Source organism: Condylura cristata, unplaced genomic scaffold, assembly GCF_000260355.1.
Source record: "Condylura cristata isolate star-nosed mole 26May11 unplaced genomic scaffold, ConCri1.0 scaffold00009, whole genome shotgun sequence".
Lineage (NCBI taxonomy): Eukaryota > Metazoa > Chordata > Mammalia > Eulipotyphla > Talpidae > Condylura > Condylura cristata.
Window position 1 is genome coordinate 25,185,536 of NW_004567110.1, and position 22,541 is coordinate 25,208,076.

Sequence of the window (22,541 nt, forward strand, 5' to 3'; positions counted from 1 at the left end):
AGTCTGCCTGTTCTGCTCCCCACTCTGTCTCTGGTGAATCCTCTCACCACCCCTATACCTCTGGCCTATACCCCATTTCTGTATGCATAAATAAATAAATCGTTTAAAAAAAAAGTGAGAAAACTAAAACTCAGGTAACTTATCCAATGCTACTTTATGGAGATATTTAGAGATAATTCTATATAGATAATTCTTCTATATTTCTGAATATTAGATGACTGAGCAGAGGAAGAGAGTAATTATTGCTTAGCATTTGTTGGTAAAGAGCACTGGGTTAACCTGAACACTGAAGCCAGTGCGAAATTTACAGCACACATTGAATTTCTATACTCTCATGAGCACTGAGCTTATTGTAGTTCTTTGAAAAGATGTTTATCTGTCCCAGCCTGCAATGGATGAGATAGGCAAGACTAGTGAAATCTGTTGCCTTTGTATGATTTATGTTTAGCTTTATGTGTGTGCAGGAGACAGGAGAGGATCCCTGTGATGTAACTTCCTAGTTTATTTAGTCCACAGACTGACTGCTATGAAATTTATGGCTTGAAATCCTTCTAGCCTTAGATATCAACATATGCCTGTTTGTCAATGGTGGCATCATCACTCTCTCATCTTTTCCAATATTAATGTTTCTTTTACCACCGAGATAGCTGTGCATGTTTGCTTATGTATGTTTATTGTTTTCTTAGGACAGTATTACAGTCTAGCATACTTAAGTATTCCATACCAAGAGGATTTCTCTGTATAGCTTGGCAAATTGTTGGGAATATAAATACCCAAAACTTAAGTAGTTTAAACAACTTTTCTTATGTAGCGTTTTAGAACTGTGATGTTTCACTGTGCCAGGGGATCCAGTGGGAAAAAGGTTGAATCCTTGTGTGAAGAAAACTGATGCTCCATTTCTAAATGGGGCATTTATAGTATGTTTTGTGTACTGTCTGTGTCATACATGCTAAGCATGACTTCTTAAGTAACAACACTGAGGGGACTTTAGATCTTGAAATATTTGTTCTCTCATAATGCCCAGTAATTGTTACTTCATACATTATTAACTTACTATTTAATAGTGAAAGTGTTGAAATTCATGTAATGGTTGGTAAGATCCTTTTTATTTCTTCAGATTTCCCTTTTTTCCACTTTACCAGATAAGTAATTCACTGTCTCAGTGAATAGTTCACTGTCTCAGTGAATTATCAGTTGCTTAGTTACACTTCTATTATTAAACACTATTGATGTTGTGTATTTTTTTTTTTAAGGTTTACTCATACAGAACTGGGGTACAGGCCAGAGGTGCAGGGGTGGTGAGAGGATTCACCAGAGACAGAGTGTGGGGAGTAGAACAGTTTGACTGACGAAGTACACTGCTGAGGGGAGCAGCGGGTGGGTCCGGAGAGGTCTGCGGCGCCATGTGGTCACCTCTGGGGCTGGCGGGGATCAAACCTCATTCTGAAGTGGCTTTAACTTCTTAGTGCTGTGCTTTAACCCGCTGTGCCGCCAGGGAGTGCAGCCTATGTTGTGTATATCTGAAGGCAAAGTTTCAGTTTGCTCTTTACAGGTAAGCTGGTTTGATTGTAGTTTCTCAGAGTAGTTGAGATGAGAAAAGAACACTAATGTTCTTTTCTTGAGAGTTCTTTTAATTCTTACAGACTGTTTTCTTAGGCTGAAAATAAAGGATAAATTAAGTCACACGGTCATTTAACAACTCTTCAGATTTTTTGACTTGCATTTTAACTTGCATTATCTAGTTCACCCTGTCCTTTAGAGGTGTTTATCCTTTTTGGGCCCTTTACAAGTCAAAATTTTAGGGAACAATTTTGTCACCTTATTTTTTGGTTATGATTGTATTTTAAAGTCCTATTCTTGAGCTGACTTTTTCCCTCATGCATCAGTAAAGTAGAAGTCACATTAGACATGAAGGATAAATCACTCCTAGTAATCACACTTTCATTAATGGATGAATGCTGCTGTCCGAACTTTTGGAAGCTGAGGACTCTGGTGCTGAGAGTGATAGATATGGGAAAGACTTCCCTGTACACGATTTCAGTGGGGGAGGAATCATAAAAATATGCACATGACATCAAAAAATATGAAATGACATCAAAAAAGTAAAAGTTCTGAGATGTATGAATCTCTGTGGTAATTTCTTTAGGGCTTATATTTTCTGATACACTATAACTATTGTTTCCCAGGGATATTTTAGGTCAAATTTAAAATAACACTGAGCAAGTGGATCATTAAATAAAACTGGGAAGCCTAAAAGTCTGTGCTATATGCCAGAGGTGGGGCAACAGTGTGTTCATAATTCTGTACTCCCACAGCTCCAGTCAGTCTCAGTCGTCCTACATCATCCGGAATCCGCAACAGAGGCGCATCAGCCAGTCGCAGCCTGTGAGGGGTAGAGACGAAGAACAGGATGACATTGTTTCAGCAGATGTGGAAGAGGTGGTTTTAACTGTTTTAATTGTGGTAGATGAGAGACTTCTGTTGGAAGGGAGGAAAAGCATAGTGTCTTGACATTTCATTTCATCAATGGTAGCTTACTATCTATAGACATCTGCTTCCAACACTTAGACTTTTGTTATAGATTCATTTCTGATTATCCGTCTTAACTGTATTTTAATATCCTTAATTTGTGGGTAATGTGAAACTGGAAACAAACTTGTTAAAGGTTAAGAGAAATTATTCTCAAATTAAGAGTTTAGCATTTTTGTACTATATGATTGAAAGCAGAATATTACACATTAACTATGGAAATTTTGTGATTGCCAAAGTTTTTTTTAAAAACTGACCATACAGACAGATGTTAATACTTATAATTTTAAAGTTCTGTATATATAATTTTAAGGTGAACTTCTGTATAAGGTTCACAAATGTTAAGATATTATTGATGTAACTTCTTACACCAAATTGTCATCAGCAAATGAAGATTTCCGTAACTGCTTACTTAGGCTTACACTTCCCTATAGCTAGAGATCTTTGTGCTTTAATTTATTAATGCTGCGGAAGAACACAGGTAGAGATGTGGGTTTATGATGTACTTTGTCTACAAATAAGATTCTGGATTTAGGTTGAGGTGGTAGAGGGAGTGGCTGGAGAAGAGGACCATCATGACGAACAGGAAGAACATGGGGAAGAAAATGCTGAGGCAGAGGGACAACACGATGAGCACGATGAAGACGGTATGAGAAATTATTTAGTGAGGGTAAATCAGGTACCTGAGCTGATGCTCATGAGGAGAGCCTGTTGGTAGTGGAGCATTTTCTGACAAGGGATTCCTTTCAGAATTTTAGGAGGTAAAAATAAATAATGTATGCCTATGGATATTTCTAAAATAACTTGTCCTCTTCCACTTTTACTTATTTTAGCATTTAATTATTAACTGTGTTATGATAGACATTTTCAAATCAGAGGGGGAAAGTAACACAAATGCCTCATCCTCTCAACCAGGTGTAGGCATTTGTAATTTTACTTTAGTCCTTCCCTGTACTGCCCACTTCCATTCATGCTCTTTAGAGAACTATAGAAACAGATATATAATTTTTGTAGCTTTCTTTTTCACCTAATCATAACTTTGCTATAGTAGTCATCATAATTGTTGTTACTCGTAGCCATAGGGTTGGTTTTAAAATCAACTTTATAAAGTATAATTGACAAATACACAATAATTATATAATTTTAAAATTTATAATTTTGTTTTAATTTGTGTATATACCATGGGATATAAAGAATAGATGTTTCTGACTTTCTTTTGGAAACCAACACATAAAACTAATGAAAATGGGGCTGTGTTCCTAGCACAGAGCTCTGCCCACTGATTCGAAGCCCCTAACACTTCCCTGAAGCTCTACAGGACAGATTTGCAGTTGCTGTGTCAGAGGCCCCGGGTACTGTCATTTACCTAGCTTCTCTGCCCGTCTTATGCAGTCAGTATTTGTACTGTGTTATTGTCACTTTTCTCCACTACAGTCACTCCTGTTCCTCCTCCCAAGCCCTTAGTTCCCACTGTTCTCACATTCTGACTCTTCAGACCGTGTCTTGCTCCACAGTGAATTTGTACTTTTCCCTTCCTGTTTAAATACATTTGCTAGGGAGTGACATGGAACTGGACTTGTTAGCAGCAGCTGAAACAGAAAGTGACAGTGAAAGTAACCACAGCAACCAAGATAATGCTAGTGGGCGCAGAAGTGTTGTCACTGCAGCAACTGCCGGCTCAGAAGCAGGTATGTTACCTTATCCTGCAGCTTTCGTGCATGTGCAAAGATGGTGTGTAATCAGCACGATTGGCTCAGCTGTATTCAGTATGAGTGGTTGTGAGCCCTTTTTTGAATTTTACCTATAGATGTTAGCCAAGAAATTAATCATTAGTGTTCTTTTATAGTTTTTGAATAATGGATTCATTTTAAAAAGTACTCTTCTAATTCAACTATTTTAATGCTGTTCTGTAGACTATTCAATACAGCCTGCCATTCTATACCCTGAATTGGGGGTATTCTGTCATTTTAAATATTAATAAAATCATAATGTTTTGGTTTTAAAAATAAAATACAGGTGCGAGCAGTGTTCCAGCCTTCTTTTCTGAAGACGATTCACAATCAAATGACTCAAGTGATTCTGATAGCAGCAGTAGTCAGAGTGACGACATTGAGCAGGAGACCTTTATGCTTGATGAACCATTAGAGAGAACCACAAATAGCTCCCATGCCAATGGCGCTGCCCAGGCTCCCCGTTCCATGCAGTGGGCAGTCCGGAATACCCAGCATCAGCGTGCCGCCAGCACAGCCCCTTCGAGCACATCCACGCCAGCAGGCAAGTCTGAAAATTTGGTATTCCTAGGAGTGCATTAGTAGATTTTTTTTTTTTTAAGGTTTATTTATTTGTACATACAGAACTGAGGTACAGGCCAGAGGCTTAGGGGCAGTGAGAGTCTTCACCAGAGACAGAGCGGGGAGCAGAACAGGCAGATCAAGGAAGTACACTGCTGAGGGGAGCAGCGGTCAGGAGAGGTCTGCCTCGCCATGTGGTCACCTCTGGGGCAGGTGGGAATCGAACTCATGCAGAAGTGGCTTTAGCTTCTCAGTGCAGTGCTTTAACCCGCTGCACCACCAGGGAGGGCCTCATTAGTAGATTTTTTAAGTCATGTTCATCCACAGAACAAATACTTCATTATTTTGCTCCATTCAAATACAAGAAATTAGTTGTTCATGGCAGTATTTCTCAATCTCTGTACCATGGCTCCTTTGGGCTCAATGATTATTTTTTTAGTAACTAAACCTGCTGTCTTGTGCTTTTAGAATGTTTAGCAGAATCCTTGACCTCCTCCCCCCCAGAAGCCTGTAGCTCCCTCCCCCTTAATGTAATAGCAAAAAGAAAATCTGTAGACACTACCAAGTGTCCTTCCTTTGGGGGCGGGGGTAGTGCCACTGTCGCTTCTAGTTGAGAACAATATAGTAGCTCTTGCACACATCTCCATTCCCCTCCCTTAGTAGGGCTTAAGAGAATTTTTTTTTTTTTGCTCAGTTACCACATTTGCTAATGTAGCTGATCTTTTAGCTTATCTAAATATGTAAACACTAGAGAAATCAGTTAACAAATAACATTAATTTACTGTGGTTCTTTTTTTCTTTTAGCAAGTTCAGCAGGCTTGATTTATATTGATCCTTCAAACTTGCGCCGGAGTGGTACCATTAGCACAAGTGCCGCAGCGGCAGCAGCTGCTTTGGAAGCTAGCAATGCCAGCAGCTACTTAACATCAGCAAGCAGTTTAGCCAGGGCCTACAGCATTGTCATCAGACAAATCTCGGACTTGATGGGCCTGATTCCTAAGTATAACCACCTAGTATACTCTCAGATTCCAGCTGCTGTGAAGTTGACTTACCAGGATGCAGTAAACTTACAGGTATGAAACCATTCACTAGAATTTTACTGTCAGTTACGAGCATTCCAGTATAATGAGAATTACTGTTACAAATAATTAAGTATTTACATAGAACTGGATCAAATTAAATTTTATTTGGATAGTTTTAATTATTTTAGTTTGATGTTCATAGAACTACGTAGAAGAAAAGCTTATTCCCACTTGGAACTGGATGGTCAGTATTATGGACTCTACTGAAGCTCAGTTACGTTATGGTTCTGCATTAGCATCTGCTGGTGATCCGGGACATCCAAATCATCCTCTTCATGCTTCTCAGAATTCAGCACGAAGGGAGAGGATGACTGCACGAGAGGAAGCCAGTTTACGAACTCTAGAAGGAAGAAGGTATGAAATTCTTCATCTGTGCTTGTAGGTTTAGACAGATCTCTCATATCCTAGAAAGCTAGAGCTTTTTTATTACAGTTACATAAGACCTCCCTATTATGAAGGAGGGAGGCCTTTCATTCTTTCTAAATTGTGTAACTGTGGCAACATCAGTTAAAAATCCAAGCTATTTTTTAAAAATGTATTTGCATTAATCAGAATCTGGTATTAAATACTTCTTATTCATTTTTGAAGTACTTGGTCTACATCCTTGTCTCACTGTCCCTCAGGCCCCCCACTTAAGACATAATATTCATAGGAAGATTTGCTGTGATGAGGACGGGGGAGGGATGTAGTTTATGACTGGGAAAGAGGAACAGCATAATTACCTAAGCTGGTCTTTGGTTTCTCAAATCAGATTTCTTTTTCCCCCTACTAGCCTGCTGAGGCATAATTAAAGTACGTTTCTTTATGTGTTTGTTGTTTTCATTCAATTATAAAATGATCTTTTATCAAGAACTGTTTCAAAGATTGCACACTAGAGCATCTGCACAGTGCCATAGAGTGAAAAGGTCTGGAACCTGTCGGCCTAGATTTGATGCTAGCTTTTCTTCAGGCTAACCAGCCTTACTTTCCTGTGAGCAGCAAGTGGGGTAGGATGAATATCTAGGAAATTGTTCAGGAAATTTAACAGGACTTGTGTATATGGCTGGTGCTTATGAGGCAGGTAGTAATTTCTAAAACAGGGCAGTGAAAGCCAGGAAGGAGGAGAGAGGAGCATTAACAACATATAAACAGAAATTAAGACCTTATTGAGGGATGGAACAAGAGGATACAATTTACATTTACGTTTTGATTCTGAATAAATAGAAAAATTAAGAAAAAATGTAGAGGAAATGGGTGTTCTCTTGAACATACTGAGGACTGGAAGAGAATTTGGTGGCATTGTCTAGTATGCAAAACGTAAGTACTCTGCAGAGAGATTTGGATTAAATAGAGAAAAAGACTACAGAGGTACCAGCTTTCATGTGCTAAGAAGCCACTCCACACATATAGGCATCAGCCTGTCTTCAGCCTACTCACTACCCTGGAGAACTGATTCACTGTCAGTTTTCTCAGTCTTATTCTCTAATAAAGAGCTTTATTGCATTGTAATTCATATATTATTCAGCTCTCCCATTTAAAGTGTGCAGTTTTTAAATTTTGAATATATTTGGAGCTATGTGACGATCATCACAATTTTACCATATTTTCATCATATACACAAGAAATACCATACCAGTTAGTTGCCCACCTTCCTCTGGTCCCCTTTCTCCTCTATCATAAACAACCACTAGTCTCTGTTTCTATGGATTTGCCTATTCCGGACATTTCAGGTATATGGTATCATAGAATACGTTGTCTTTGATGCCTGGTAGTTTTTACCTAAGCATAATGGTTTTAAGTTTCTTCTGTGTCTAGCATGTATAGATATAAATTTTTTAATTCTGCATATTCTGTTGTAAGAGTCAGCCATATTTTGAGGATTCATAGTTAGTGGGCATTTGGGTCATGTCCACCTTTTGGTGATTATGGATAATGCTATGGACATCTGTGTACAGGTTTTCGTGTGAATGTCTTTTCCGTTATATGTGGTATATACCTAGTTTGGGGATTGCTGAATCATAAACTAACTCCCTATGTTTAACTTTTTGAGGACTGCCAGATCGTTTTTCAGAGTGGCTCCACAGTCTTATATTCCCAGTAGCACTGTGTGAGGAATCCATCTTCTCCACCTCCTTGCCAGCATTTCTTATCCATCTTTTACAATTGCAGGCCTCTTTCTGGATGTGAAGTGGTGTCTCATGGGTGTGATGTGCATTTCCTTATGCCGGTCATGTTGAAGATCTTTTCATGTGCTTATTGTCACTTGTATATCTTCTAGAGAAATGCCTATGTAGACCCATTGCCCATTTTATTATTGAGTTGTATGAATTCTTTATATTTTCTGGACACAAGTTCTTTAGATACATGGTTCACAAAATTTTTGTCCTATTCTGTAGGTTGTCTTTTATTTTCCTCATGATGTCCTTTGAAGGACAAAGGTTTTGAATTACAAGTCCAGTTTTATCTATGTTTCTTGCTGCTGCTTATGCTTTTGGTGTCACTTTTCGGTGGTATCATTCCTCAAAGCATGATTCTCAGAGCAGTAGCAGCATCACCATTGGAGAGCTTGTTAGAAACACATTTTGGGACCCTGCTGCCTCCAAATCTACTGAAACTTTTTAACAGGTCCTCCAGGTGATTTTGATAATAGAGTTTGGGAACCATTGTCTTTAGGGAAGGGAGTGCCTTCTGCCCATCTTAGTATATGACATTCCTTTCTGTACAAAGGTAAGGAAATTTAATCATACAACACAATGGTTTTATTTCTGAAAGATTGCCGTAGAGACTCAGTATGTGTGCGTAGTCTCAGCTCCCAGTTTTGCATATACATGATACTGGTAAGTTTCACATATGTTGGTTTTGTAAACATTTTCATTTCTTATTGCTCCTATAGACGTGCCACATTGCTTAGTGCCCGTCAAGGAATGATGTCTGCTCGAGGGGACTTCCTAAATTATGCTCTTTCTTTGATGCGGTCTCATAATGATGAGCATTCAGATGTCCTTCCAGTTCTGGATGTTTGCTCATTGAAGCATGTAGCATATGTTTTTCAAGCTCTTATATATTGGATTAAAGCGATGAATCAGCAAACAACATTGGATACACCTCAGCTGGAACGCAAAAGGTATCCATACCTGCCCTGAGGTTGGTTTAAGAAATACATGCTCACTGTGGTCTTCATTAGCACTTTGTCATATTTTTGGAATAAAGAGAAAAATATGGTAAAAGATAAATAGTACAGAAACATCCATTTAGGAAAGTGTGCTTGACTGTATCCAATCTTCCTCTTTTGTGACTCCTCACTTGCAAAGAAAATTAAGAATCAGTTAAGCTTTATGCATGAGATGGTTAGTCCTGCTTGCTCATCATGTTTTCTACTATTTGTGTAAGTGTTCACTATTTCTTGGTGTGAGTAGCTTTGTGTTTCCATTGAGCCTTTTTGTAATTGTACTCTTGGCTGATCAGTGACCCATGCCCAGAGTTTAAAATTTTATCACAGTATTTGAAACTTGTTAGATACTTAAATTATCTTTACAGTGTTTTTTGCTTATAGCTCCCATCACCTTTGCTCCTTTACACATTGTACAAATACTTCTTATAAAATGACTCACTTGTCTTTTTAAAGGACGCGAGAACTCTTGGAACTGGGTATTGATAATGAAGATTCAGAACATGAAAATGATGATGACACCAATCAAAGTTAGTGCACAGAAAATCTGCTAATCTACTTCAAGAAATGGCTGCCTCAGTATTTTCCCTTCAAGCTTTTTAACTTCATTATTTTCTGTCTGGGTGGGAATTTCTCTTTTCTTCTCTATGTCCTATTTTTTGCCTTCCCTGTCCATTTTCCCTATTCATCCTGGTATTATTTCTTTTATCAATGAGGATGAATTAAAGGAATGTTAAAAACTTTTCAACAATTGATATTTTTTATTCTAGCTTTGTGATCTCCTTTGCATTTTTGAGTTTTATCTCCATTTACCTTTATTTTAACATAATGTTGTAAGTATTAAATTTAAATAAAATCTTACCAGAACCCTTGTTAATACATATTGATGCAAAATAAGTTTAGTCAAGGAAATGAGAAGTAGCAGTGGTAACTACCAAATATTTAAAAACAAAAACAAAAAAAAACTGTTGATATGATATGGAGAAAATATAATGAAATCAAGAAATTTTGGAATCACCTGCATTTTTTTTGGTAGTTTTTAGTTATTATTTCAAGTGAAATTAAGCACTTTGTAAAATGGAATCAAGTGACTCAATTACCTGTTTCTTCTTATTTGCTAGTACTTTTATTCACTGCAGAAAAGATAACTTGTTTTTTGATAACCCCATCACAGCTCACTGTCATTTTCATAGCACTTTGCAAACAGTACCTATTCCATTTAAAGGGAGCTAGCTGGTACTGGTGCACTAGTTTCTGACGAGGTTGCATTAGTGCCCGGACTATTAATCTTCTTATAGAGGAAGCTGAACTTACATTTAGACAGTTGCTCAAATTTTATCTCCTCATTTGCCTAGGAATGTAGCTGTCTTCAAATGTGAATCTCCGGAAAGGACAAATATGGAAACTTTTGCCCGATATAAGATGTAACGTTTTGGGGCAAACTTACTATGTTTAAATACTTAAATATTTACCACTGTAGCAATTTCAATATACTAATATTTTGAGTTACCACTTTAAAATATTAAAATTTTAATCCATTTGTTTTTAGTTGCTTTGAAATTTTATAGATAACAGGAAATTTTGCTTGAGCAGACTGAGATTGCTTTCTTACTTCCCTAATAATTATTTTTCTAAAAGCCAAACATTTTATCTCTTTATATTTAGGTGCTACTTTGAATGATAAGGATGATGACTCTCTTCCTGCAGAAACTGGCCAAAACCATCCATTTTTCCGTCGCTCAGATTCCATGACATTCCTTGGGTGTATACCCCCAAATCCGTTTGAAGTGCCTCTTGCTGAAGCCATTCCCTTGGCTGATCAGCCACATCTGTTGCAGGTGACTTAATACACTAGTCTTAAAGTTTCTTTTTGTTATTTTAAGTATTCAATGTAACTAGAATATTTCTGTTAAAATTCCAGCCAAATGCTAGAAAGGAGGATCTTTTTGGCCGTCCAAGTCAGGGTCTTTATTCTTCGTCTGCCAGTAGTGGGAAATGCTTAATGGAGGTTACAGTGGATAGAAACTGCCTTGAGGTAAGATAGTAACAGTCTTTGCAATACGGTATTTGTGTGTGAGCACTTGTCACAGCAGCCTGATTTTTAGAGAGATCAGTTCAGAATATTGTATTTCTCCAAGCTATCAGAAATTCCTCCCTTATGACATAATAAAAGGAATTCTGACAATGTTAGGTATGCTTTGAGACTAACTTGCTGTGTGCCAGATTCACCTGTAAAATGGCAGTCTGGTTATGTACTTCGGTTCAGAGTTTATTGCTCTATGCTGTTAAAATTTGAATTCTAGTAACATTGGCTTGAAACTTTGAATCTAGAATGTCAATAAATATGGTGATAGTAATAGGTAGAATATGTGGATAATTCTGTCTCGGGAGGCACTATCTTAGTCTTTAAAACCATTTTGGGTAGAAACATTATTGTCCTGATGTTATTGGTAAGAAATTGAGGTTTAAAGAGACTAAATTTCACTAGTTAAGTGACAAACCTAATTTTTAGTTAAAAGTCTCACTGAAAGTCTACAATTACACTATACTGTTTTCTCTGATGATAAAGTACTAAACATGTTTAAGAAGAGGCATCAATAGATTGTTTTTAATTACCTCAGTGATAGAGAAGACTGCAATATTGAAAATAATGGAAATACGTAAGACTTACAGATAAAATATTTCTTTAAAAGTTCTCAGGCTACTGGAGTGCACTGCCATTGGTGGTCAGCCAGGGGGTAAAGCCAAAATAGACTGCAGCTTGTGAAAGGGATTGCTTCGTTTCTATTTGATTTTTATTAAATTGAAAGGAAAAACTAGTTTTCATTTTTAATGTGAAACTTTTAATTACAAAAATTTTTAGGTTCTCCCAACTAAAATGTCTTATGCTGCCAATCTGAAAAATGTAATGAACATGCAAAATCGGCAAAAAAAGGAAGGGGAAGAACAAAATGTGCTGCCAGAAGAAGCTGAGAGTTCAAAGCCAGGACCATCTGCTCATGATCTTGCTGCACAATTGAAAAGCAGTTTATTAGCAGAAATAGGACTGACTGAAAGTGAAGGGCCACCACTTACGTCTTTCAGGTATTTGCTAAGTTTAATTTTTGTATTGCATTGCTTTGTCTACTATAATTCTAGCAAGAATTTTTATCTAGAACTTTTATTTTTACATACATGGGCTTAACTGCTTTTTTCTGGTTTGTAATGAGATGTTCACATTTTAATTGCTTCTGGATTCTTGTCATTGGTTTGCAGTCTGATTTTTCTCTCACTCTGTTAATGAAATGACTGTTTTAAAAGTTCAGTATTGAGTTAAACTGCATACCCACGTCAAATTGCCATGTTGAGATTTGTTACCAGCAGTTCAGGGGAACATGAAAATTAACTATAAAGAACTTTGTAAAATTTGTTAATCTCACACTTGCTTGGGCTCCGTCATCAGGTTATAAGTGGATTCTTTGCTTTCCCAATAAAAATTTCCTTCCAAAATACACTATGTACATAGACACTGTGTGGCTAATAACCAAATGATTTTTGAGTATTTGCTTTATGTTTCATATTTTTGGGAGATGTGAATTCAGATAATGACTTTTTTTTTTAAGATTTATTTATTCATACAGAACCGGGGTACAGGCCAGAGATGTGAGGGTGAGAGCATTCACCAGGGACAGAGTGGGGTGCAGAACAGGCAGATCAACGAAGTACACTGCTGAGGGGAGCAGTGGGCGGGTCAGGAGAGGTCTGCCACGCCATGTGGTCACCTCCAGGGCAGGCGGGGATCGAACTCATGTGGAAGTGGCTTTAGCTTCTTAGTGCAGTGCTTTAACCCGCTGCGCCACCAGGGAGGACCCAGATAATGACTTTTTGTTTTTTTTTAAAGATTTATTTATTTATTCATACAGATCTGGGGTACAGGCCAGAGATGCGGAGGGTGAGAGGATTCACCAGAGACAGAGTAGGGAGCAGAACAGGCTGACTGACAAAGTACACTGCTGAGGGGAGCAGCGGGCGGGTCAGGAGAGGCTTGCCGCGCCACGTGGTCACCTCCGGGGCAGGCGGGGATCAAACTCGTGCTGAAGTGGTTTCAGCTTCTCAGTGCTGTGCTTTAACCCGCTGCGCCACCAGGGAGGGCCCGATAATGACTTTTTTTAATTAAGAGGGTTTAAGTTAAAGAAACAACAGATTTTACATACACGGTCTAATTAAAAGCAAGGAAGAAATACGAACTGGGATGGACCAAGCTTCCTAAACACAAGTATGACTTGAGCTGAGATTGTACAGAATGTATAGAATGTACAGAAACGGGTTGAAAGAAAGAGAAGTAGGTATACAAGTTGGAAAGCTGTTACTGAATCTGGCTAGTGCTGAAAAAGGAACTGAAGTAGCTTACTGGCTTTGGAGATGAAAGGAAAATCATGGGAATGAAAAGAAATGATTGGTCAGTTTGGAGGAATGGGGAAGAAAAATTAAAATTTCTGCTGTGCAGTAAGGCAAATAGTTGGTTCCAATAAAATAAATCAAAAAATAACCCAAAAAGCCAGAAATGTCATGGTAAAGAGACCATTCTCAACTTTAACTTGAGTTTGAGTTAAATATCATTGAATTGCATGCATTTAACACAAGGAAATTCTGGCCCATTGTGAAAGTTGGACTAGATTATGATCCTGGGACTCACCTAGATAGAGAAGGACATTGGATTTTATTGAGAAATAAAATGAAAGATGAGGCAAGGAGACAGCCTGGGAATATATCTATCCTCAAGTAAAAGACAGTTATAAAGGGAGGTAGGCAAGGAACAAGTAGCCATAGAAAAGTCTCCATTAGAGAGGATATGGTTTAAGTAGTTAAGACCTCAAAATATTGACAGACTGATTGAAGTGTCACTGATCGCCCTTTCCCCTTAAACTTCTTACAGGCCACAATGTAGCTTCATGGGAATGGTTATTTCCCATGACATGCTATTGGGACGTTGGCGCCTTTCTTTAGAGCTGTTCGGCAGGGTATTCATGGAAGATGTTGGAGCAGAACCTGGATCTGTATGTATTTTTGAGTCCTTTAAGTTGTATTCTGACTGATACAACCATATTTCAGGGAATAAAATTTTGTTGTGCCCTTTTTTTCCCCCCTAAAAGATCCTAACTGAATTGGGTGGCTTTGAGGTAAAAGAATCAAAATTCCGTAGAGAAATGGAAAAGTTGAGAAACCAGCAGTCAAGAGATTTATCACTAGAGGTAAAGGTATTTAGATTTTCTAATATAATATTTCTTCCTTTCGGCTACTGTGTCTTTGAGGTAGAATTCCATGTGTAGACATGAAATAGTTAAGTTAGAGTACGTGTATATATAACTTTGCCAGATAGTGGTCAGTATCTGCTTAATGATTGCATATTTTTGCAATTTTAGTGTTGATATCAGAGTTCCTTATTCTTCATAGTTTTTCCAACAGTTTGTTGTCAAATCTTTAGATTTTTGCCAATCTCATAAGAAATGGCATTGCGGGATCAATTTGCATTTTTTATTATGAACAAAGTTTACTTTTTGGGAAGCACTTATTTTCCCAGTTTACTATTTTCTTTTACTTTGCTTTGGAAAAGTAAAAGGAATGGTTCATGGTTTCTTTTAGTATTTGCTTTTATTTCTACATTTATCCTTCTCATCCACTGGAATTTATTCTTGTATATTCCTGAAATGAATTGGTGTTTTCCATTAGACCTTCCAGTAAGAAATATTACAATTGAGTTAAATTCTGTTTTAATACAGGATGCTTTTTATATTTATGCTTTATAATGTTAATATTAGGAATGTGTTAGCTTCTGAGAACCCAAATTTGTAAACTGTCCAGGAATAGCTAAAATTAATTTACAGATTTTACATAGAAAAATTTCATAGTGGTTGCCAGCACTGAAACTTTTTGGCATGTTTTAATAGGTTGATCGGGATCGAGATCTTCTTATTCAGCAGACCATGAGGCAGCTTAACAATCACTTTGGTCGAAGATGTGCTACTACACCAATGGCTGTTCACAGAGTAAAAGTCACATTTAAGGATGAGCCAGGAGAGGGCAGTGGTGTTGCACGAAGTTTTTATACAGCCATTGCGCAAGCATTTTTGTCAAACGAAAAACTGCCAAATCTAGATTGTATTCAAAATGCCAACAAAGGTACTCATACAAGTAAGTAGTCTCTATAGATAACAAGCATGAAAAAAATTCTTTGCTTGCCTTATCAGAAACTATGATGTTTATATGTATTAGAGAATTTTAAGGCACATTGACATTTTTATATAATTCTAAATGGTTTAATCTTGCTTAAACTATGCTATTTGATAAATTTACTCTTGTACTGTCTTGTTTTCATACATGTTTGTTATTTTACTAGTAACTCACATCTCAATTATTTGAGGACTAGGGAATTTTAAGATCTGTAAGTTTTTATATAAGTTCTATAAAATGAATCAGCAAAGTGCAGTAATAATTCCTTTTCTGGCATTTCACTGGTACAGATACTAGAGTATGATCTGCAAAAGATGCCACTGTTCAGTGAGGTGAAGCTTGCTGCCAACTTTGCTATTTAAGTTAGCAAGACTATTTTGGAATAGTAAAGTTTTCAGTATTAAAATCTTGGTGCAGACTTCTTACATGCATGAAAACTGGCACATTTGGGTTAAAACTTTAATTTTCAAGATTAGAGTGTTTTAAACTGAAATTTACAAAAACCCATAGCTGGGTGATAATTGGTGATTCATCTAAAGTAGGGACAAAATACTGACAACCTTGTATTGTAGGTGGCTGGATATGGTAATAGAGATTAAGAAACTCCTGCATTTTGTCTTTGCTGTGGTAATTATATGTTGTGTATTTTTCCTAGCTTAGAGAAGCTATATCTTAGTGGGCTCTATAAACCAGATTGTAGAGGTTGAATGAGCTCTTAAAAGGAATGAGGATGAAAAGATGACGTACCCCAGCCTTTCATCATTTGATTTTCAAAAGTCCTGTAATAGAAAATCAGCAAATGTGAATGAGGAAACCTGGGAAGTCATAGCATTTCAGAAGTTATGTTTTCTGTATATGCTTTAGGAAAATATTCTGGCTTTTAAAATAATAATAGGTAATGTTCTAGGTACTATAGTGCTTAATGCCAATAACTTAAGAATAGAGAAAGTGACTAATAATATAAAAAATCCAAGCTTTATTGTAAAACTTGACAGTAGTCATAGTTTTACTACATAGTTACTACATATTATTTTACAGCTTTGACAAGACAGGAGGAAAAGTTTATTAAAAAAACATCTGTTACCTGCCAGATACATTCTGTAGAATTCACTATCATCTCTCTTTCCCCCACCCCCAAATCAAACAAAACCCAAAAATACATTCTAGGGGCAGAGTAAAAAAGCAATAAGGCCGAGGTTAAGGAAGGTAATCTTTGTTGCATCTTATGTTTGTTTCTTGTCTTCATTGACTTTGAAATTTGTATTTACATTTTAAAAAATGTTTTTGATGTTTTCTTTCAGGTTTAATGCAGAGGTTAAGGAACAGAGGGGAGAGGGATCGGGAAAGGGAGAGAGAACGGGAAATGAGGAGGAGCAGTGGCTTGCGAGCAGGCTCTCGGAGAGATCGGGATAGGTGAGATAATTCTATTATTTTTCCTTTATTGAATACCAGCTTTTTGGATGAATTGGAAGTAGGTCTGTAAAAGAGACTTCAATATGGACTACATTTTAGAAAAGGGGATAGTCATGATAATTAGTTTTACAAGTTATAAAATATTCTGCTTTAAAAACCTCTAGGGGAAGTTGAAATTACATTGAGTCATCCCACTAAAATTCTAAAATTTTTAAAATTTTTATTGACTTTATATCATTTCCCCCCTAGGTTAAAAGGTCTTTATAGTGGCAGTTAACCTTTTAAATTTTTTCCTATTATGATGGGTGGTATCTCACTTTTGACTAAAACTTGTAGAAATTATGGGTGGACTCTTAAATTATAATACCCTGTTCCTTAGAATTGAATATACAAATGTGCAAATTTAGAGATTTTTTCACATGACAAAATCTGGATGATCTGAACTTCCCAACCGTCGTATATTTAAGCCTTCTGCTATCCTAGATGCAGTAACTAGAGCATGTTCTGACTTTGTTACCAGGGCTGGTATTTTCCATTGTGCAGGAAAGGAAAGTAAACTTGGTCATAAAAGCTTGTTCTTCTTCCAGAGACTTTAGGAGACAGCTCTCCATTGACACCCGGCCCTTTAGACCGGCCTCTGAAGGGAATCCTAGCGATGACCCTGACCCTCTGCCGGCACACCGTCAGGCTCTCGGGGAGAGACTTTACCCTCGTGTACAAGCAATGCAACCAGTATGTACAATGCCCTTAGCTGCATCTGACTTTGCTCTGCTGTTTTTGTTTCAATTAAGCTTGAATTTTAAAAAATTTAACCAAACATTAAAAACTAGTTAGCTACTGACAGCCTGTGTGGTTGAGGGCTAGGGTAAAATGGATGCTTAGGAGGTCTGAATGAGATAGCTGCTAAAGGATAACTGTATACCTTAAGGTTTGTTTTTCCAACCTATACTAGGTTAACATTCTACCTACTGGTTACCTGTGTGCTAAAGAATAACCTGTGCATTGGGTTTGTTACCAAGGTAGCTAGGAACACTTTGCAGATAGTCTACTTCATTGCTAAGTATTCAGGAAAGATTTTGTGAAACTATGAATATATAAGCAATCTAGTTTTATTTGCTTTTATATGTAATTACGTGTTACAGTAAAAGAGTAATAAAATGAACTATATTTCTTTCAGCAAATCCTTAGCTTTAAATAAGCTTTTTTTTCTCCTGCCTTCTTTCCAGATCTCTTTATTCCTATCTTAAGTGAAAGAAATGTTTTTGGCTTTTTGATGAGGAATAAAGACAAGAGCATTGAGTTCAATGTTTGTTTGCTCAGGGATATTAAAATGCCTTTAAAAAAAAAGACTTGTTAAACAGGTATCAGTTTTAACAAGAATGTAAAACTTCTAGTTGCGTGGATTGTTCATTACCTATGAAGTTCTCTGTATTAAGCTTCCAGTTTAATGAAGTCTCTTACTGGTTCAGAAATTTTTGTATTTGTTAATCCTAGTTTCTTACATTTATTTCCAATAAAAGATTATTGATAGGAGGTTTCAAAGAGTAGGAGCAAATAACATTTATCATCTCCAGGCATTTGCAAGTAAAATCACTGGCATGCTGTTGGAATTATCCCCAGCTCAGCTGCTGCTGCTTTTAGCAAGTGAAGATTCTCTTAGAGCAAGAGTGGATGAAGCCATGGAACTCATCATTGCACATGGACGGTAATGTGTACAAGTGGGAGGGCATTTTAGTTCAGTATCAGCTTACAGAATTTTTAGGATATTAGTGCCACTATATCTTAAAATTTACAAGCCAAGGACTTTAAATGATTTGCTGAGAGATGGTTTAAAATCTGCCAGCAAAATGTTGGAAATACAGCATTTTAGCAGTCACTTAGGTTCTAAAGATCTTTTGTGTACTTGACATTTAGAAATTATTTTCTCAGATTTCCCACCAGAATCCTTATAACAGCAGAAGCCAGTGTCTCAAAAAATTGGGTTCTGGTTCCTGAGAAATTTCCAGAAGCATGATGTTTCTTTTAGGTTTCCTGTTTGTTCTTTAAAATCCACGCAGGTTTTTACTTTAAGTTGTATAATATGTTTGTTTTAATATAAAATGAAAAAAAAAAGGCCCTCCCTGGTGGCGCAGTGGGTTAAAACACAGCACTGAAAAGCCAAAGCCACTTCCGCATGAGTTCGATTCCCGCCTGTCCCGGAGGTGACCACATGGCACGGCAGACCTCTCCTGACCCGCCCGCTGCTCCCCTCAGCAGTGTACTTCGTCGATCTGCCTGTTCTGCTCCCCACTCTAGTCCCGGGGAAGCCTCTCACCGCCCCTGAGCCTCTGGTCTGTACCCCAGTTCTGTATGCACAAATAAATAAATCTTTAAAAAAAAAAAAAATGAAAAAAAAAAAACTCAGTGAAATAACATCTTTCTTTTCCCATGGTGACAAGTAAAAGGGATAGTAGAAATACGCATGGCACTTATTCTGTGCCTTCTATCCTGGTATACTCTTGATATCTTAAGGCTTTATTATTTTAGATTTAAAAAGAGATATCTCCCCCAGTCATGATTTTGAATAATTTCAATTAGAGATAATCCTAGAAATGTATAAGTGGGTAGACTGAGCACTGGAACGAAGCACCATTTGCCTGTTTCAAAATTGAGTGGTCTGTGCAAAGACAATATCATCACTATTCTGAAAGTATTATCACAATGATGAGGTTCAGGCCATTATAAAAATGTTAGAAGGAAATGTATATTTTTGATAAAAAGATTGGTAATTAAGTAGTGATTTGTATTAACTGCAACTAATAATAAAATGACACCCACCCCACCCCCAGCTCTCTGGAGTAAACAGTAAAATTATTAATATTCTAGAATAATTCAATGCACTAAAGAACTTCTGAATATTTTTCTGTTATTTTTCAAATCTGCCTCCACATCCCTGAGCTTAGGTTTCAATACCTATCCCTATGAAGACTTTATCTTGTCTTAAATCAGGTACCTTTTATTTATCATTGTCTTGACCCTTGTAACAGCTAGTCCTTTAGTGTGTACATTATTGTCTTCTCTGCTCCTAGAAGCATTAAGACTAGAAGTGTCCTGTACATTTACTATTTCAAAGTTTAAGTGCAATACATAAATTCTTAAATACATGTTTTCTGTACACTAAATTCCAGAGGTTTCAGTAATCTAGAATGTGAAGGAATTTTTTGTTTTTAGGGAAAATGGAGCTGATAGTATCCTGGATCTTGGATTATTAGACTCCTCAGAAAAAGTACAGGTAAGAGATGTTTTGTGTAGTGCTAATTATAAGCACTTGAAATTTAAACAACAGAAAGGGAAGTTGAGTCACATTTTTGAAGGAACTAACTTTGAAATGCTTGCTTACTGTAGAGAACCAAAGAAAAGATAGATATAAAAAACAGGTAATAAGATTGGTTTAGGTAAGGATCACTGTAACCCCATGGTCTGCCTGCATCCATTTGGGTACAACCTGAATAATTTAGAGATGGCATGAATTGGTAACATTATGGAATCTTAAGAGTTTGTTCCTTAAGGAAGCAGTAAGTGCAAAAAATGCAGGAAAAAAACAGGACAGCATTGCAATAAGTGCGTAGTAGGTTGTTCTCAAACTACCCTCATGAGAACTTAGAATCAATCAAGATGGAACAAACCCACATTTTTTGTTTTTCACTGATTATAACTAAAACTATGAACAGAAAAGTAATAGCACACGGATTGGAGAGAGAAATCAAAACTTAAAAAATAGCTGCTATGGCAGTGTTTCAGAAGGGAAGTGGAACTAGCACTCCACCTTAGCTGGAAGATTGCAGAGGCTTTGAGAGCTAAACTATAATTCAAACCATTGTTCAAGTCTCAGAGTATCCCAAATGGTAATCTATGTCAGGCAGATCTACACCGCATAAAGAAGACTGAAAACATAATTGGTGTTGGAATTTCTGCCTACAGAGGGTGACACTTCTATTCTGTACCCAACTAAATAGGTTGTTTCCCTACAAAAGCCAGAAAGCATTAACATTTCTTCCTATCATTTTAACAAGATCTGCAGTTTCACTGAAAATGTCCAGGATATACCACAAAATTACCCATGTACCAGAACCAGGATAAATTAATCTCTTGGAAGAAAGAACTCATAGCTACTGATTTCAAGATAGCCCTTAACTGGATTTATCAGGTTTCATCTCGTTCTGTGCAATAAAGACAAGCAGTAAACTTCTTTAAAGAGCCAAATAAAACTAGTGTCTGAAAAAGAAATTCACTAATGGCAAGTCAGTAGAAAGTGTCCACCAGTAAGAAAATAGATAAGAGATTATCTGTTTTGAAGAAGAGATCTCAAATAAAAGCAGTTTCTGGAACATGTGGGACCCTATTAATGAATCAAAAATTAATGTCACTGGAGTATCCAGAGGTGGAAAGATTGCTATAGAATAATAAAGGACAGCTGAAAGCTTGCCAAATTTAATGCCAGAGGTAAACTTACTGTGAAAGCTTAGTGAATCCTGCATAGGAAAAACGGAAAGAAAATTCTGACCAGACACATTATAATCAAACTGCCATGTAAGGAAGTAATGAAAGAATAATCAAGTATTTTAAAGTTCATATAGGGATACAGTGATTTGAAAGACAGTAGATTTCTCATCAGAAATTCTGGCAGCCAGAAGACAGGTCATCCTTAAAGTGCTTTAAGGCTCCAGAACTCTAGGGAAAATGTCTGTGGATTTAAGGTGAAAAGCTGCCATAATTTCTTTAACTGGTTATTTAAATGGATGGAGAAGTTGAAGATCAACATGCTCAAGCTTTGTCACAATTCTGAAAGAATGAATTAAAGTTTTTTATTTGAAATATTAAGCACATTTAAATATGAATGTTCTACCTACCTGGCTTCACTTTCAGTGATTTTTAGAGAACCAGTTCATGTATTGTTTTAAAAATCAATTTTGTTGTTAATCGCACATACTTTGTTGTTAGGAAAACCGAAAGCGTCATGGCTCTAGTCGAAGTGTAGTAGATATGGATTTAGATGATACGGATGATGGTGATGACAATGCCCCTTTGTTTTATCAACCTGGAAAAAGAGGATTTTATACTCCAAGGCCTGGGAAAAACACAGAAGCAAGGTTAAATTGTTTCAGAAACATTGGCAGGTAAAATAACTTTATACTTCAAAACTTAATAAAATATATTTCTAAAATATGTATATGCTGTACTTCATACTGATTAGAAGCAGGGCTGTAGAAGATGTCTCAAAATATTTTATGTCTCAAATTATTTAATACTTCTTTATTTTTATTTTTAGGATTCTTGGACTATGTCTGTTACAGAATGAACTATGCCCTATCACATTGAATAGACATGTTATAAAAGTATTGCTTGGTAGAAAAGTAAGTGATTTTAATGAAATTGCTTTGATAATTGGAAAATTTATCTTTTATAATTACAGATAGAAAACAATTGCAAACTCAATGACAGGAAGAGTAACAACACACAGAAAAGATAACATAGCCGAGTGTGTGACATAGGTACATTTGGAAGGGATCTGACAGACCCTGGTTCCTGTTGCAAACACATCCCCTGGCACCTGTGTCATATTTGCCTCTTTAAAAATGGCCAAGGAGGGGCCCTCCCTGGTGGTGCAGTAGGTTAGAGCACAGCACTGAGAAGCTAAAGCCACTTCCACATGAGTTCGATTCCCGCCTGCCCCGGAGGTGACCACATGGTGTGGCAGACCTCATGTTGCTCCCCTCAGCAGTGTACCTCGTTGATCTGCCTGTTCTGTTCCCCGCTCTGTCTCTGGTGAAGCCTCTCACTGCCCCTGAGCCTCTGGCCTGTACCCCAGTTCTGTATGCACAAATAAAT

General features: G+C 37.0%; 1 protein-coding gene across 1 annotated transcript in view; it reads left to right on the top strand.

Moving 5' to 3' along the window:
- Positions 1–22,541, top strand: part of UBR5 (ubiquitin protein ligase E3 component n-recognin 5) — a 122,308-nt gene that overhangs the window by 89,992 nt on the left and 9,775 nt on the right. The window contains exons 35-54 of the mRNA XM_012722908.1: positions 2,316–2,439; positions 3,065–3,176; positions 4,086–4,217; positions 4,546–4,803; positions 5,625–5,893; positions 6,045–6,256; positions 8,775–9,005; positions 9,507–9,580; positions 10,716–10,888; positions 10,972–11,085; positions 11,914–12,134; positions 13,966–14,086; positions 14,183–14,281; positions 14,978–15,221; positions 16,562–16,673; positions 17,261–17,405; positions 18,248–18,378; positions 19,884–19,944; positions 21,654–21,829; positions 21,982–22,066. Coding sequence (XP_012578362.1) covers positions 2,316–2,439; positions 3,065–3,176; positions 4,086–4,217; positions 4,546–4,803; positions 5,625–5,893; positions 6,045–6,256; positions 8,775–9,005; positions 9,507–9,580; positions 10,716–10,888; positions 10,972–11,085; positions 11,914–12,134; positions 13,966–14,086; positions 14,183–14,281; positions 14,978–15,221; positions 16,562–16,673; positions 17,261–17,405; positions 18,248–18,378; positions 19,884–19,944; positions 21,654–21,829; positions 21,982–22,066 — 3,094 coding nt within the window. The remainder of the gene's footprint in view (positions 1–2,315; positions 2,440–3,064; positions 3,177–4,085; positions 4,218–4,545; positions 4,804–5,624; positions 5,894–6,044; positions 6,257–8,774; positions 9,006–9,506; positions 9,581–10,715; positions 10,889–10,971; positions 11,086–11,913; positions 12,135–13,965; positions 14,087–14,182; positions 14,282–14,977; positions 15,222–16,561; positions 16,674–17,260; positions 17,406–18,247; positions 18,379–19,883; positions 19,945–21,653; positions 21,830–21,981; positions 22,067–22,541) is intronic.